The sequence below is a fragment of the Cebus imitator genome, unplaced genomic scaffold (genome assembly GCF_001604975.1).
Source record: "Cebus imitator isolate Cc_AM_T3 unplaced genomic scaffold, Cebus_imitator-1.0 Scaffold1022, whole genome shotgun sequence".
NCBI lineage: Eukaryota > Metazoa > Chordata > Mammalia > Primates > Cebidae > Cebus > Cebus imitator.
Window position 1 is genome coordinate 69,331 of NW_016108337.1, and position 17,679 is coordinate 87,009.

Sequence of the window (17,679 nt, forward strand, 5' to 3'; positions counted from 1 at the left end):
GAGAGTTTATAATATATATATATATTTTTTAGAAATAGGGTCTCACCATGTTGCCTAGGCTGGTCTAGAATGCCTGGGCTAAAGCAGTCCTTCTGCCTCGGCCTCCCAAAGTGCTGGGATTACAGGCGTGAGCCCCTGAGCCCATTCAGGGTAAATAATCCTTTTCTCTCTTTTTTTTTTGAGACAGAGTCTGGCTCTGTTGCCCAGGCTGGAGTGCAGTGGTTCGATCTTGGCTCACTGCAACCTCCACTTCCTGAGTTCAAGCAATTCTCCTGTCTCAGCCTCCCCAGCAGCTGGAATTACAGGTGTGTACCACCACACCTGGCTAATTTTTGTATTTTCATTTTTATTTATTTTATTTTTTGAGACAGAATCTCACTCTGTCACTCAGGCTGGAGTGCAGTGTACAGTGGCATGATCTTGGCTCACTGCAACCTCTGCCACCTGGGTTCAAGTGATTCTCCTGCCTCAGCCTCCCGAGTAGCTGGGACTATGGGCATGTACCACCTCATCCTGCTAATTTTTTGTATTTTTAGTAGAGATGGGGTTTCATCATGTTGGCCAGGCTGGTCTCGAACTCCTGATCTCAGATGACCCACCCACCTTAGCCTCCCAAAGTGCTGGGATTACAGATGTAAGCCACTGTGCCTGGCCTGGCCGAATAATCTTAACTGACCTATTTTCTTTGTCTTTTTTTTGAGACAGAGTCTCACTCTGTCACCCAGGCTGGAGTGCAGTGGTGCAATCTTTGCTGTCTGCGACCTCCGCCTCCTGGGTTTAAGCACTTCCGCTTTACTCTTCTGAGTGCTGGGATCACAGGCATTCGCCACCACACCTGGACTAGTTTTGTACTTGCAGTAGAGACAGGGTTTCACCATGTTGGCCAGGCTGGTCTCGAACTCCTGACCTCAGGCGAGCCGCCTGCCTCAGCCTCCCAAAGTGCTGGGATCACAGGCGTGAGCTACCGCGCCCGACCTGTTTTATTTTGTTTTAAACTGTGTGTTTAGAATATTATAATGTGGCCACTCTGGAAATAGGAGTCCCCCTCCTCCCGGGTTGTGTTCTTGCTGTTTGCTGCAGTGGTTATTTCATGACTTTTCTGATTGTGAAGTCTCTATCTCTTGTTATTGGTGGCTGTTTCCTCCTGTTCTTTTAGCCTGGTGGTCAGCTAGTGATAGGGCAGAGATTTCTTTAAACATCTGGAACAACAACAACAAAAAACCCGCAACACCCTCCCGAGTCTGTAGAAGGGGTCTGCGTGCCTGTGGGGTCAGCCCTTCCACGGTGAAACAGGTTTTCTCTGCCTTCACGTTCACGTCCTGCTTGTGCAGAGCTGGAAGGCCAGCCCGATGTGAGCGCAGGGCCCTCGCAGGCCTCTTCCAAGCTCCTGCACCAGTCTGGTCTTGTAGGTTCCAAGCCTTCATTCCCCAGAGTGTTTTATTCCCTGGCCTTTCCTCCTACACTGTTTGGCTCACCTGTTTTTTGCCTCCTCTGCTCCTGTGGCCCCAGGCTGCAGAGACTAACAAATTTGTTGTAAACGTTTCCCACAAATGTCCTCCAGGTAGCACCTCAGCACTGGGAGAATGTCCAGTCAGGTGAGATCAAGGCCAGCCCTCGAGCCATACTCCAGTTCGCAGTTGCAAATAAGGCCCCTTCTTGGAACCTGTGCTGGGCGTGTGGTCTGTTACTCTCAGGCCATCACAGTCTAGGCAGTAGGAGAGGGACCAGGATGAGTTAAAACACCACAAAAGTGTTTGTTCTGAGATCCAAGTGGATTATTTTTTGAGATGGAGTCTCACTCTGTTGCCCAGGCAGTGGCGTGATCTTGGCTCACCGCAAGCTCCACCTCCCAGGTTTTCAAGTGATTCTCCTGCCTCAGCCTCCCGAGTAGCTGGGATTATAGGCATGTGGCATCACGCCTGGCTAATTTTTGTTTTTTTAGTAGAGACGGGGTTTCACCATGTTGGTCAGGCTGGTCTCAATCTCCTGACCTTGTGATCCACCTGCCTTGGTCCCCCAAAGGGCAGGGATTACAGGCCTTAGCCAATGTGCCCAGCCTCATTTGGATTATATTAATCAAGTGTTCCTCTGGTTCCTGCAAGCATTTGATTAGGTCCAAAAAAGTTGATTGTGACTCTTTTGCCAGTTTTTTGTTGCTTCCCATTTTCTGTGTTTCATTCATGTCCTTCACGGGATCTCGAATTTACATAAAAAGAAATCTTCCCTCAGTTCCACAGATGGGAGAAAATCCTGAAAAGAAACGTGGTGAAAACGAAACTGGTGTTGCCTGCTGGCTGGACACTACCGTCAGCCCTGGGTGTTGGGTTCAGGCCTCAGAGTCTTCACGGGTGAGGCGTCTCATGCCACAGCCCCAACTGGAGACTCTGATTCCATCATTAGATAACTGGAGCAGCCTCTGCTCCTGGGATTTGGTGGCCTGTAACGTCGGCAGCTCCCATGTTGAACCCTCCCTTCTGCGGGAGGGGTCGGGGCGAGGGGAGGTTGGAAGATGCCAAGTGAGCCGCCTGCCCTCTGACCTGCCGCCTCTCCTTCCCCAGGTTGTCTTTCTACTCGGGACACGCCTCCTTTGGGATATACTGCATGGTGTTCCTGGCAGTGAGTCCGTTTCTCCGGGGCTCGCCCATCAAGTCACTCCCTTCCCTGGACCTCGGTTTTTCCAGCTGTAAAATGGGTGGGACATGGTGGTGATGGGGGCACTCACTGACTTGTTTGTAAAGACAGGAGGCCCTGGGCTGGCCGGTTCTATGCCCCCGGCCTCAGAGCTGCCATCTGTGCAGTGGGCGTAGGAGGGCCTGGCAGGGCACAGGCTGAGGCGTCCTCTCCCGTCCCAGCTCTACGTGCAGGCGCGGCTCTGCTGGAAGTGGGCGCGGCTGCTGCGGCCCACGGTCCAGTTCTTCCTGGTGGTCTTTGCCCTCTATGTGGGCTACACCCACGTGTCTGATCACAAACACCACTGGAGCGACGTCGTTGCTGGCCTCCTGCAGGGGAGGCTGGTGGCTGGCCTCACTGTGAGCTTCTGACCCTGACTCAACCTCTGTGCTGTCCAGAGACCACTCCCTGCCCAACCCTGGTCCTTCCCTGCACACTCTTGCCCCACGGAGTCCTCCCCTGGGACCCCTTCCTCTAACCATGGTCCTTCCCTGGGACCCCCCCTTCCCCTCGTTTCTCCCCTGGGACCCCTACCCCAAACTCCAGTTCTTCCCTGGACCCCTCCTTCCCTAGGATGCCTCCTTCCCCCGATTCCTCCCCTGGGACCCCTTCCTCCAACCCTGGTCCTTCCCTGGGACCCTTCCTTCCCCCGGTTTCTCCCCTGGGACCCCTTCCCCCAACCCCAGTCCTTCCCTGGGACCCCTTTTTCTACCCATTTCTCCTCTGGGATCCCCCAACCCCAGTCTATCCCAGGACTCTTCCCTCCCCCCCACATCCTCCCCTGGGACCCCTACCCCCAACTCCAGTTCTTCCCTACACCCCTCCCTTTTTCCCATTTCTCCCCTGGGACCTCTCCCCCAACCCCAGTTCTTTCTGGGACCTCTCCTTCCACACATTCCTCCCCTGGGACCCCTTCCGCAACACCAGTCCATCCCTGGACCCCTCTTCCCCCCATTCCTCCCCTGAGACTCCTTCTCCCAACCCTAGTCCATACCTGGGACCCCCCACATCCCCCCAATTCTCCTCTGGACCCCATTGCCCCCAACCCCAGTCCTTCCCTGGGACCCACTTTTCCCCTCGTTTCTCCTCTGGGACCCTCCAACCCCAGTCCATCCCTGGACCCCTCCCTCCCCCCCAAACATCCTACCCTTGGACCCCTTCCCCCAACCCCAGTTCTTCCCTGTACCCCTCCCTTCTCCCCATTTCTCCCCTGGGACCTCTTCCCCCAACCCCAGTCCTTTCTGGGACCCCTCCTTCCCCACATTCCTCCCTGGGACCCCTTCCCCCAACCCTAGTCCATACCTGGGACCCCTACCTCCCCCCAATTCTCCTCTGGAACCCCTTCCCCCCAACCCCAGTCCTTCCCTGGACCCCTCCCTTCCCCCCCACATCCTACCCTGGGACCCCTTGTCCCAACCCCAGTCCATGGATGGACACCTTCTTCCCCCAGTTCCTTCCCTGAGTTTCCTGCCCGGACACCGCAGCCCTTCCCTGGGCCCATCAGCGCCCCAGTGCTCTCCACTGGTCCTCCACCAAGAGGGCTCTCTTCCCCCACAGGCACTGTTCCTCTCATTGCCCACCTGGGACCCTGTTCCTCCCCCTCCTGCCTATGCCCATGTCCCTGGTGACTGCCCAGCCCCTGCCCAGTCTCACCTTCCTCCACTCTGCCAGGTCTGCTACATCTCAGACTTCTTCAAAGCCTGACCCCCACAGCACTGCTCGAAGGAGGAGGAGCTGGAATGGAAGCCCAGCCTGTCACTGACAGTGACCCTGGGCGAGGCTGACCACAACCACTATGGGTACCTGCACTCCTCCTCCTGAGGCCGGACACCTCCCAGGCAGGGAGTGGCTGTGAGTCCAGCTGAGGCCGGCCCCCCAGGTGGTCCCTCTGGCCCTGGGTAGCACTGAGGGCTCTGGACGGGCTCCAGGAACCCTGGGCTGATGGGAGCAGTGAGCAGGCTCTGCTGCCCCTGTCCTGCACCGGACCAGGGGTCTGGGGAGGCCTAGGTAGCCCTGAGCAGTTGGAGGGGGACCTGTTCCCGTAGCTCCCCAAATATCTCCATTCTTTTATGGGGTTAAGGAAGGGACTGTTTTGTAAAATGTAACGTACATGTGGTTTTTAGTAAAATGGGGCATCGGTTTGACGAGTGGTCTCAGTGCCTCTGCTCCTTACGGCCATTCTGGGACGGTGTTCCCCCCATCAGAGGGCTCCGCGGAGCTCAGACATCAGGCCGACCCACGTGCTGTGACAGTGGAGGGCAGCAGCCAAGCCCGCCCCTTGCGTTTCTCCCTGCACGGCGCTGGGGTCAAGGGTCAGATGGGTCAGCACACCCCTCCCCTCTGCTCATGTCCACCCCATGCACCTGGGGGCCACGCTTCTGAAATGGGTAATTCAGGGGCTGGTTTCCCTGAAGTGATGGCAGAACACACAGAACTTACTTTTTTCAACAGGAGGGTAAAGGGTACATTTGTTTTTTTGTACAGGCGGTAACTTAAGTGTCTGCTGATGTTTTGTTTGCACCTGGAACCTCTCTTATTTCCTCACCCTGCAGGGTCTTCCTATCAGGCCTTAGCCTACGGGAGGGGTGGTGCCCTGGGGGCAAAAGTGCAGCCTGGGAGCCCCACCCAAGGGGCCTCGATGGAGACCTGCTCTTGGCGGATGGGAAGGAAGGTGACCCAGACCCTGCAGAACTCCAGCTGGGAGCCCCACCCAAGGGGCCACAATAGAGACCTGCCCTTGTTGTTCGGGAAGGAAGGTGACCCAGACCCTGCGGAACTCCAGCTGAACATCAGGACTTCCCTCCATGTAGGTGTCAGACGAGGTCCTGGCCAGGAAAGTCACACTGAAGCCTCCCAGGTATCCTAGGGTGCCGCAGCAGGCAGTGATGCCCGAGGACTAAGGAGGCTGTGTCTGGGCTCAGAATGTGTCTCTGGCAGTGGGTGGGAGAGAGGTTCCTAGCCAGATCCCACAGGCAGAGTCACTGCATCAGGAGCAAATGGGAACGACCCAGGTGCCCTGTTAGTAGCCGACGCCTCCGTCTCCTCCCAGATGCAATGGCCTTAAAAGCCAGGACCGCAGTGAGGGTTGAGCGTGAGTCTGTGGGAGCAGCTGCAGTGCACAGGACTCCAGTGTGGTCTGCTGGGGGCAGGTGGTCGTGTTGGGACGAGCGGTGAAGACTGAGGAGAGGAGGAAGTTTGGAGTGAGGGAGAGGACGTGGCTGAGTCCTGCTGCTGGCCTCGGCTGGTGGAGTCTCAGTGCTTCAGAAAAAGCATGTGCACCCCACGGCTGTGAGAGCAGAGAAAGAAAGGGCTGTACTGACCAGAGCCATCCCCAGAGGGTCCTCAGGAGCCAGGAGGGCCCAGCTTTGGGAGCTGGTGGCCTGTCTCGCCGTTTTGGTGCCACCCAGCTGGGCTATGCACGCACTGCTCTGCATCTGTTGAGAAAAGCCGGGATGCAGGGTGTCGGGCTCGGAAATTCTCACAGGTTCCCAGTACCAAGATAGCAGGCAGGGTAGCAGTTAGGACACATTTCTCCACCCACACGGAGCTCTGGGGAAGCTCTCATGCATAATGTTGGGTTTACACTGCACACGCCCTTATGGTTTCATGGAAAAAAGTAGTATTTTCTCTAGCTGTGCAAGGAGGATTTTTTTTTTTTTTTCTGTTTCTCACAGGAAACTCAGATTCTTAGCCATGTAAATATCATTTCCCATGGCTGTGTCCTCGTGGCCCGGCATTTCTCCCACCTTCGGAGGTTAATTGGTTTTTGAAGACCTCCTCCTGGCCGGGCACAGTGGCTCACACCTGTAATCCCAGCACATTGGGAGGCCAAGGTGGGTGGATCACAAGGTCAGGAAACCGAGACCATCCTGGCCAACATGATGAAACCCCATCTCTACTAAAAATGCAAAACTTAACTGGGCGTGGTGGCACACGCCTGTAATCCCAGCTATTTGGGAAGCTGAGGCAGGAGAATCGCTCAAACCCAGGAGGTGGAGGTTGCACTGAGCTGAGATTCTGCCACTGCTCTCCGAGCGAGACTAGGTCTCAAAAATTAAAAAAAAAGAAAAAGAAAACTCCTCCTGAGTATTTGATGATATGCAGGATTTTTTTGAACGTGTCAGCTACCATATGTTATTCTGGTTTTGTAGGAAACCATACCTACTTTGTTTTTTAGACACAGGGTCTCATTCTGTCACCCAGGCTGGAGTGCAGTGGTGCAATTACTGCTTACTGCAGCCTCGACCTCCCAGGCTAGAGCGATGCTCCTGCTTCAGCCTCCCAAGTAACTGGGATTACAGGTGCCCTCCACCATGCCCAGGTAATTTTTGTATTTTAGCCATGTTGGCCAGGCTGGTCTCAAACTCCTGACCTCAGGTGATCCACCCGCCTCAGCCTCCAAAGTGCTTGGATTACAGGTGTGAGCCACCACACCTGGCTATTTATTCCTCAACTGAATTTCTGTTTGAATTGAAACAATTTAAAATCCTAATTTCGGTAACATTATTTACATTTTTTACGTTAGTTGCTAGAACCCAATGCGAGAAGGCAGCATTTTACTCAACCTCACCCGGCAGTGGTGTGGTCTGCGGCCTTCTGGACAGCATTGGGGGTGGGGATTTGGGGGCGTGTGAGCCCCCGGGCTGGCTCAGCAGTGCGGCCTGGGCCTTATCCCAGAGGCTTCTTAGCCCCAGGCTGATTGTCCACCCCCAGTCTCCTCAACAGCGAGAGGCACATTGTCCTGCTGTGTAGAGAATGTTAGTTCTTCTGTCTCCTGCCGCATACTTTCAGCAGCTGGACAGCTCCCAGGTTTCATCCCCTGTCTCAGAAATGACTTCTCAAGTCATACCCTGCCACAGCATTTTGTTAGCCTGTTTTGTTGTTGTTCTTTGCTTGTTTTGAGATAGGGTTTCACTCTTCTTGCCCAGGCTGGAGTGCAGTGGCACAACCTTGGCTCACTGCGACCTCCGCCCCCTGGGTTCAAGCAATTCTCCTGCCTCAGCCTCCCGAATAGCTGAGATTACAGGCATCTGCCACCACACCCAGCTAAGTTTTTTGTATTTTTAGTAGAGACGGGGTTTCACCATGTTGGCCAGACTGGTTTCAAACTCCTGACCTCAAGTGATCCACCCACCTCAGCCTCCCAAAATGCTGGGATTAGAGGCGTGAGCCACTGCACCCGGCCGAGCCTCTTCTGTGACAGTTGTGATTTGTTGGATCCAAGCCCAGTTTTGTTTTTACTCTGACTTGCTGTTTTGTAAGCAGGTGGCCTAGTTTCGACATTTTAACGGCATTACAGGGATGGGAAATCCCTGGGAAGAATTAGCCGGCCAGGCAAGTTGTGTGGTGAGGGCATTGCATGGCAGGTGGAAGTTTAGGTTATTTGGGATTACTAAGTTACAGCAATGGAATTTATGAATGAATTATCTGAGTGAGTGAATAAATGACTGAGTAAAGAAGACTTACCTGAGGCCTGGTGCGGTGGCTCACACCTGTAATCCCAGCACTTTGGGAGGCCAAGGCGGGTGGAGCACCTGAGGTCAGGAGTTCGAGACCAGCCTGACCAAAGTGGAGAAACCCCGTCCCTACTGAAAAAAAAATACAAAATTAGCTGGGCGTGGTGGTACATTCCCATGATCCCAGCTACTGGGGAGGCTGAGGCAGGAGAATCACTTGAACCTGAGAGGTGGAGATTGCGGTGAGCCGAGGTCACGCCATTGTACTCCCGCCTGGGTGACAGGAGCGAAACTCTGTCTCAAAAAATAAAGACGACTTACCTGTAATTCCATGGCCCTCTGCCCTCACCTGGAGTCAGGGCAGGAAGGATGATGGGTGTGGATGGGAGGGCATCGCTGCAGGTGCTCACCTGTCTGGCTGGAAACCCCCTGTGTGGACAGGCAATGCAGTCACAGCGGCAAGTGCGCTTCCATCCTTCAGGGGCTCCTGAGTCCAGGGCCACACCATAGGCCACACTTCAGGGAATCCAAAATGGAACATGAGGGACGTTTCATCACAACTGAGCAATATGTACAGCAGTGGAGGTATCTAACAGGAAAGGCAGCTCTATGCTCTTGGAGGGGTTTGGGTGTTTTCCTTTTTTGAGACAGAGTCTCACTCTGCTGCCCAGGCTGGAGTGCGGTGGTGCAATCACTGCTCACTGCAGCCTCGACCTCCCAGGCTCAAGCAATCCTCCCGCCTCAAGTTCCTGAGTAGCTGGAAGTATAAATGTGTGTCACCACAACTGGCTCATTTTTGTTTTTTTTGTAGAGACAGGGGTTCTGCCATGTTGCCCAGGCTGGTCTCGAATTCCCGGTCTCAAGCAGTCCTCCTGCCAGCCTCCCAGAGTGCTGGAATTACAAGCCTGAGCCCCTGCACCTGGCCAGTAGTATGGGTTGTCTTTTTTTTGTTTTTTTGTTTTTTTTTTGAGACAGAGTCTCGCTTTGTCACCCAGGCTGGAGTGCAGTGGCACAATCTTGGCTCACTGCAACCCCTGCCTCCTGGGTTCAAATGATTCTCCAGCCTCAACCTCCTGAGTAGCTGGGATTACAGGCACCCACCACCATGTCCAGCTAATTTTTTTATTTGTAGTAGAAGAGCGGGTTTCGCCATGTTGTTCTGGCTGGTCTCAAATTTCTGACTTCGTGATCCACCTGCCTCAGCCTCCCAAAGTGCTGGGATTACAGGCGTTAGCCACCGAGCCTGGCTAGTATGGTTTTTCGAGAGACAAAATGGTTTTCAAATCATGAATCAAAAGAACAGTAGCTAAATGAAATTAAAGTCCATGTTAGTAAGGAAACGTCACATGCCAATGCTTCCTGAGAGGCAGATAGCACAATTGATCTTCAAAGGCTCATGTGGAATTGATATTACCTTGCTAAGTTCTCCAGCCCTATTTCAGATTCAAAGATTTACATTTTTGGAATCAACCAATTAATTGATAAAACATCCTAGTCTACATCCTGACTTATTATAAATATTTGAAAGCACCTTCATCTAGACATTGGACAATTAGCTGAAAATCCTAGACAGTTAAGCAGGTGTTTTATAATATTTGTGGACATTGAGATAGAGGGAAGGGCCAGGCGTGGTGGCTCACACCTGTAATCCCAGCACCTTGGGAGGCTGAGGCAGGTGGTTCCCCTGAGGTCAGGAGTTTGAGACCAGCCCGGCCAACATGGTGAAACCCTGTCTCCACTAAAAATACAAAAATTAGCCAGATGTGGTGGCACGCGTAGTCCCAGCTACTCAGGAGGCTGAGGCAGGAGAATCTCTTGAACCCAGGAGGCGGATATTGGAGCATTGAGCTGAGATCGTGCCGCTGCACTCCAGCCTGGGTGACAGAACAAGATTCCATCTCTAAAAAAGAAAAAAAGGTTGGGCATGGTGGCTCACACCTGTAATCCCAGCACTTTGGGAGGCTGAGGTGGGTGGGTCACAAGGTCAGGAGTTCGAGACCAGCCTGGCCAACATGGTGAAACCCATCTCTACTAAAAATACAAAAATTAGCTGGTGTGGTGGTGAGTCACTGTAATCCCAGCTAGCCAGGGGGGTGAGGCAGGAGAATCATTTGAACCCAGGTGGCGGAGGTTGCAGTGAGCTGAGATTGCACCACTGCACTTCAGCCTGGGCAACAGAGCAAGACTACGTCTCAAAAACAAAAACAAAAAAACAAACAAACAAAAAACCCAGGGAGGGTGTGACTTCTACAGCTTAGAGCAGGCACACGTTCAGTGTTAACATCACCCAAGAATCCTGTGGCTCCTTGTCACCTCCTGCTGTGCAGCAAATTCTGGACCCCATGGAGACGGAGACACAAACTGCCACCTTCAGAAACTTTAGTCCCTGAAAAGTCCTTGCACTTCAGAATGTCACATCCTGCCAGTGTTTTCTTCTCCTTCTAGGAGACTTGCTCCCGGTGGTATTGTTAGCCCGGCTGCCTCTCAGGTGGGAGTGCAGCTGGGAGAGATGCATGTTCACGTCATGCAACACGAATTCAAACAATAAAACAGCCACACCACCTGTGGAGGTTTGTTTTGCAGACCCTGACTTAGGCACAGATGAATGAATGCACTCACAACCAGGACAGTGATTTTGAATGGGGTGGGGATGTTTGTTAACTGCTTTTAGAGGGTGGTTTTAGCAAACCCGGCCATGACTCCCTGTACCTTCTTATATTTATCTGGTATAGATTGAATAACAGAGGCTTTAAGTTAACACACTTGTGGATAATTAACATGGTTCAAAAAGTGGTTTTGAATGATAAAAGCTTTTGGTTTTGGGCCCAGAGAAAACACCCTTCACGTGTAATTCCCCTTCGACCTCCTGCTGAGAGGACTGTTCAGCATAGGGTTTACATGAGTGAACAGTTATAGAGACAATGGGATGTGGGTAAACAGGCCACTGGGGAAGCTTCATTGTCCCTATATTTCACCCTATTACTTAAAATTTTAATGTAATGAACTGGCTGCCTTTAGCCCATTCCATTAAAACCTTTCTGCCTTCCAAATGGGTTGAAACTATAAATTTCTAACTTTCCCTAATATTTCCCTCCTATTTCTCCAGCCATCCCAAGTAAATCCCAACGCACGGTGAAAACCACATTTGGAAAATGTAGGTGCTGGTTGTGTGGAAAATCGCTTTCATCCCCAGTGTTCAACTATAAAACGACAAGTATTTATACTGAAGAGCCTAGAATTTTGTGACTATAATAAAAGATAATATGAGAGATTCCTGGCAAAATTTGATGCATGAAAATGCTCATACATAGATTGCAGACAAACATATGTACATGTTAATGGAAGTGCCAGTCTCACTTTGGATCTTGTAATCAGAAGGCCGTCATCACACCCTGTGAACGTGAGAACCTAGTTCCAATTCAGCTACTGCTGACAAAGCTTGGGTCTTGTGCTTGGTCTCAGCCTCCGCTAGCCTCATAATCTTTGTCTTTTATTTTTATTTTTGAGATGGAATCTTGCTCTATTGCCCAGGCTGGAGTGCAGTGGAGCAATCTCGGCTCACTGCAATTTCCGCCTCCCAGCTGTTGAAAATTCATGCTTTGAATGAAGAGACCCCCCCCCACAGGATTTGTGTGGGCAACGCGGCTGTTTATTCACCTGGGTGCAGGTCGACTGAGGTCGAAAAGGGCATTAGCAAAGGGCAGTGGTATGGGAGTTGGTTTTACAGGTTTGGGGCGCGCAGTGGAAAGTCACAGAGTAAGATCAGTTACAGTGGTGGGTAGAGGCAAGGAGTGTACATGACCACAAGTTCAGTTACAGTGGCGGCTGGGGTGAGGCAGAAGAGCAGTTAAGATGACAGGATGGGTGAGGGGTATTCATATTATCATAGGAACAGTTGAGATGGCAGGGTTGGGTGAAGGGCTTGTCTGGGGAAGCTCCACTGGGCACTCAGGGACAATGGGGAACGCAGGTGGGGGGTGGGAGACGACCAGCCCAGGCAGGCAGGACTTCAGGCTTGCATATGGAGACCTGACATACCTGTTTTTTCATATATAGAGAGAAATAATTAGAGAAGAGGGGGTGAGCACAGGTTTCCGGGGGTGAGGGTGACGTTTTTTAAGGTTACTTCGTGCCTGACAGGGGACTGCGGGGGCACCTAAAATATTTTTTTTTTTTGAGCAGGGGAGACAGGGTGGACATGGGAACAGGACAGGTGCAAATAAGCACGGTCTGGACCATATGTTCTGCCTTATGAATGCTTAAGCTGCTGGGGGACTTAGAGGCACTGTGCGGTACTGTGGGTCATCCAGAGCAGCATCTGCTGATTTGTGATCGCCTGGATGCGGTTTTGTATGAATTGGGAGACTAAGCAGAAGATACAGGGTCCCAACCGGGGAAGAAAGATGGGTGTTAAAGGAGTAAGGATTGGGAGCAGCCATGACTCCAGTTAGACAACATCCAGCCTGTCCAGCCAGGTCCAGAATAACCATTTGCCTGATTCGTGCGCTGTTGGGTTCTGTCTCTTCATTTATTGATGGCGTGATATACGAGGCCAGGCTGCTTTACATAAAAACAACATTTTTCTGGAGCTTTGGACCCGAAAGCCAAGGGAACCAACAAGGGCTGCGGCGGTTACAGGGCTTCGTGGGTAACTGTGTGGAGGGAGAGCTTTTGTGTTCATGCTGTGTGAGGAAGTGTGCGGTATCCATAAGCAGCCGCTCATTTTCTTTTTCTTTTTTTTTTTTTTCCCATTTTTTTTTTTTTTTTTTTTTTTTTTTTTTTTTTTTTTTTTTTTCCCATTTTTTTATTTTATTGCATTTTAGGTTTTGGGGTACATGTGAAGAACATGCAAAATTGTTGCATAGGAACACACATGGCAGTGTGATTTGCTGCCTTCCTCCCCATCACCTACATCTGGCATTTCTCCCCCAGCTATCTCTCCCCAGCTTCCCACCCCCCACCCTCCCTCCCCTATTTCCCCCCAACTGACCCCAGTGTGTAGTGCTCCCCTCCCTGTGTCCATGTGTTCTCATTGTTCAACACCCACCTATGAGTGAGAACATGCGGTGTTTGATCTTCTGCTCTTCTGTCAGTTTGCTGAGAATGATGGTTTCCAGGTTCATCCATGTCCCTACAAAGGACCCTAACTCATCGTTTTTGATGGCTGCATAATATTCCATGGTGTATATGTGCCACATTTTCCCTATCCAGTCTATCGTCGATGGCATTAACTAGATTGTGTTTGAGCAGAGAACGGGAGCCAGATGAAGAGTGAAATATCAGCTGTAATTGCCTGGAGGAAACGTGTAAACCAGCAACTTAAAGAAAAGCAGGGCACGTAAAATAAATGAGCGCAGTGAATTTGGGCACAGTTAGGAAATAATAGAAACAGACGTCTTGAGGTGTGGTTTAAGCAGTAGGGGCGACTGCATAAAGCTGGAGAAGGCGAGGGGCTGAACGTGTGTGTGTGTGTGAGGTGTAAAGAGAGCTTTGGAGGCGTGAGAGCTAGAGGCAAGTGGGGCGGAGCCTGTGATTTTGAGGGATTCTAAGAGTATCAGGGGCATTGTCAGGAGGGCCTGCCCAGGGCTGTAAGGTTAAGTTGTTTGGATAAAAAGGCTGCAGGCCGTGGGCCTGGCTCCTATGTGAGAATCCTGACCGCACAGCCCTGGACTTTAGCAGTATAGAATGAAAAAGTGTTGAGACAGGTTGGGGAGGGCGAGGGAGGGAGCAGTTTTTAGAGCTGTTTTTTAAGGAGCAAAAGGAGGAGCGAGGAAAGGATTTGGGATTAATAGAGGAGTTGGATAAGTTTTCTTTAGTGAGTTTATACAATGGTTTAGTTAGAATAGCAAAACCTGGTCTCCTGAGGTGAAGAAGCAACCACACCCAGGAAGGAGAGAAGCTGTTGTTTGGTGGAGGGGGTTGGGGTTTGGGAAATTAACTGGATGCGGTTGGCAGGGGGAGCGCGTGTATGCTGGTGAAAGATTATAACAGATGGGAAGAAATTTGGGCTTCGGAAGGGGATCCGCGATGCCCCTTTGAGTACAGATGCCGAAGAAGCAGGAGAGTGAATTAAAAGGCCGTGTTTCAATAGACAGGTGATAACCTTTACTTTTAAAGGCTGCTGTGGGATGGGGTACGGGGCTGGGCAGGGTAAGGGTGGTTAGCTTCTAAGGGGATGAGGAGGGGTGAGTGACTTGTAGCAACGGATGGGAAGGCGGTGTTTTACACCCTAGGCTTAAGGTTGGGGAACATAAGGGGAGCTATGGAGGGAGGTACGGGTTTGGGGAGGAGGGCGGCAATGAGGCGTGGCTGTAGCCCAGGAACAGTCAAGGAGGCGGACAATTTCGCTGGGATATCGCGGCCTAACAGGGGAACTGGACAGGTGGGGGTGATTAGGAAAGACCGTGGAAGGCAGTGCCGGCCTGATTGACAGCAGATGTGGGGAGCTTTGATAGGCCTGGAGGCCTTGCCATCAATTCCCACAACAGCATGGCGGCCAAGGAGACAGGTCCTTGAAAAGAAGGCAGCGTGGGGTGGGTGCCTCCGTGCTGATTAAGAAGGGATGGACTTGCCCTCCACGTAAGAGTTACCCAAAGTTTGGCATCCGTGATGGTCCAGGGGGCTTCAGAGATGCTCGGGCAGCGTCCGTCTTTAGCCGCCAAGCCGAGGGTTGGAGCTTCAGGAGCTGTGGGAGCAGCAACCTGAGTTGGACAGTTGACTTTCTGTGGGGGCCCCGCACAGATGGGGCAGGGCTCAGGGGAAGTCCGGGGCTGCGGGTATTCCTTGGCCCAGTGGCCAGGTTTCCGACACGTGAAGCAAGATCCGGGAGGGACAGCTGGACGCGCTGCAGTCTGGGTGCTCTGAAGTCTCTGTGAGCCGGTGCCGTGGCTGGGGTTTATCTTATGGAAGAGGCAGCATCTGCAGCTCTGAGATACGTTATCGCCGGGCAGATTTCTCCCTGCTATTGAACACCTTGAAGGTAAGGTTGCCTAATTCCTGTAGTGGGGTTTGAGGGCCAGATTGTAATTTTTGTACCTTTTTGTAATGTTGGGGTTGACTGGGTAATAAAATGCATATTAAGCGTTTTTTAGGGGTGAGAGTGGAATTAAGGATGACATTTAAGTCACTCCAGGTGAGATTATTGGACTTGGTGAAGTATTGGAGGATCTGATGAAAAGGAGCTGGTGGTCGATTTGGGAAAGGTCAGATAAAGGGAAGGGACGCCACCCTAACTATGCCTTTGGCTCCAGCCACCTCTGGAAGGGGCATTGTTGGGCAGGGGTGCAGAGGCAGACGCAGGACTAACTGTAAGCCGGGCCGTGTAAGAGGTGGGGAGGTGACAGGAGGGGCATGAGGAGGCGGGTTTTGGGCAGAGGAAGAGGGGGAAGGCTCTGGGGTGGGGTTAGGTCCTGGACGAGGGCCTGGTTCACAGGCAGGAAGGAGAAAGGTCGGAAGGTTGATGGACAGTGAGGAGTCTGGCTTACCCGCAGAGGAAGGAGGGGCAGACGGAAGTGAAGAGAGGAGAAGAGATTAGGGAGGGATTGGTGTGTAAAAAAAATGTCTGGACGTAGGGAATTTCAGACCATTTGCCTATGTTGTGACGAAAATTGTCTTAATTTCATAAAATAGAGGTGAAATGTGCCAATTTTTGGCCAGTTGGAGCCATTGTTTAACTTGTACTGCGACCATGCAGTGACCCAGTAAAGAGAACGCAGTGTTTACAGGGACGTTTGGGTTTTAGGTTAGGGACAGTTGGAGAGGTTTGAGGTTCTTTAGAACACAGGCCAGCGGAGAGGAGGGAGGGATAGAGGATGGACGATTGTCCACAGTTCTGGAAAGACAGCAGAGACAAGGAGAATAGGCACGCAACCCAGCTGCTCAACAGGCGTCCCTCTGTGAGCCTGGGTTGAACTTCGTCATTGGTGAGAGGTCAAAGAGAGCGTCCTGTATGTTACCTGCCACCAATATCAGCCCTTAGCCTGGTGGGCAAGTGACTAGGGTGAACGTCTCCATGATAGTCAAGCCCCTGGGGAAACTGGGTCCCCCGATCCATGACCTACATAGGGTTTTTTGGGTCCTGAACCTCACGGAAGAACCTGGTTTACCTGATTTTCCTTGTGTTTGTGGTGGAAAAACGACGAAACGGAAAGGGGGAGGAAGTGGAAAGGAAAAGATGAAAGAATGGGAAAGCAAAAAAGAGAGACTGCTTACCAAAACAGCCGGTGGTGTGTGTGGGCTGGTCTGATGACCCGGGTTGGTAGGTCGATCTCTTCATGGAGGGAGCACAAGAGCAGAGATGGGGGTTTGGTCCCTTGTAGGAGTTCCCCCATCCAGGGTTTTGGTACCAAAATGTTGAAAATTCACGCTTTGAATGAAGATAACCCCCCAGACAGGCTTTGTGTGAGCAATGTAGCTGTTTATTCACCTGGGTGCAGGTCACCTGTGGCCGAAAAGGGCGTTAGCAAAGGACAGTGGGGTAGGAGTTGGTTTACAGGTTTGGGGCAGGCAGTGGAAAGTTACAGAGTAAGATCAGTTACAGTGGTGGGTAGGGGTCAGGAGTGTACATGACCACAAGTTCAGTTACAGTGGCAGCTGGGGGTGAGGCAGAAGAGCAGTTAAGGATGGATGAGAGGTATTCACGTTATCATAAGAACAGTTTAGATGGCAGGATTGGGTGAGGGGCCATCTCTGGGGAAGCTCTGCTGGGCGCTCAGGGACAACGGCGAACGCAGTCGTGGGGTGGGAGACGATCAGGAGGCAAGCAGGACTTCAGAATTTCAGGCTCCAGGTTTGCATATGGAGACCTGACACTGGGTTCAAGCAATCCCCTGCCTCAGTCTCCCGAAAGCTGGGATTATAGGTGCCTGCCACCATGCCCGGCTAATTTTTGTGTTTTTAGTATAGATGGGGTTTCTCCATCTTGGCCAGGCTGGTGTTGAACTCCTGACCTCATGATCCACCTGCCTTGGTCTCCCAGAGTGCTCAGATTACAGGTGTGACCCACCGTGCCTGACCTCCTCATAGTCTTTGTCTGAAATACAGGGGCAGAGGTATTCTTCCCAGGGTGGTCCAGGGTTCAGTGAGTCGAGTTATCAGGTCTCTCAGCAGAGTGACTTGGACAAGGGAGAGGCTCCACAGCTGTCCTCCTTCCACAATCGTTCAGAGCGATTGTGAGTGAGACTGGAAAGTAGCCCAGGTGGGAGAGTGGCCGTGTGCAGGGAGGAGGTGACCTGGTGAGGAAGGACACCCAAGCATCTAAGATGACCTCCCCCTTGACTTCCACACTGCGTTTCAATAGAAGTAAAGGTTGGCCGACCGCGCGCCACCTCATAGATCGCAGGCATGGCGTGGGGGAATCTTTCCGGAAGGCGTTGTTTTAACTGAAACGAGTTCAAGCCCCCACCCCACGCCTACTCCATGGACCAAGACCCTTGGAAGGCATCGTTCTAACTGAAACGAGTTCAAGCCCCCACCCCACGCCTAGTCCATGGACCAAGACCCTTGGAAGGCATCGTTCTAACTGAAACGAGTTCAAGCCCCCACCCCACGCCTA

The 17,679-nt window shown here is 52.1% G+C and overlaps 1 protein-coding gene across 1 annotated transcript in view; it reads left to right on the forward strand.

Annotated features, from left to right (window-relative positions):
* LOC108298632 (phospholipid phosphatase 2-like) overlaps nucleotides 1-4,491 on the forward strand; it is a 14,668-nt gene extending 10,177 nt beyond the window's left edge. Inside the window, 3 exon segments of the mRNA XM_017521267.2 lie at nucleotides 2,559-2,616; nucleotides 2,853-3,029; nucleotides 4,342-4,491. Coding sequence (XP_017376756.2) covers nucleotides 2,559-2,616; nucleotides 2,853-3,029; nucleotides 4,342-4,491 — 385 coding nt within the window.
* The last annotated feature ends 13,188 nt before the right edge of the window (nucleotides 4,492-17,679 follow it).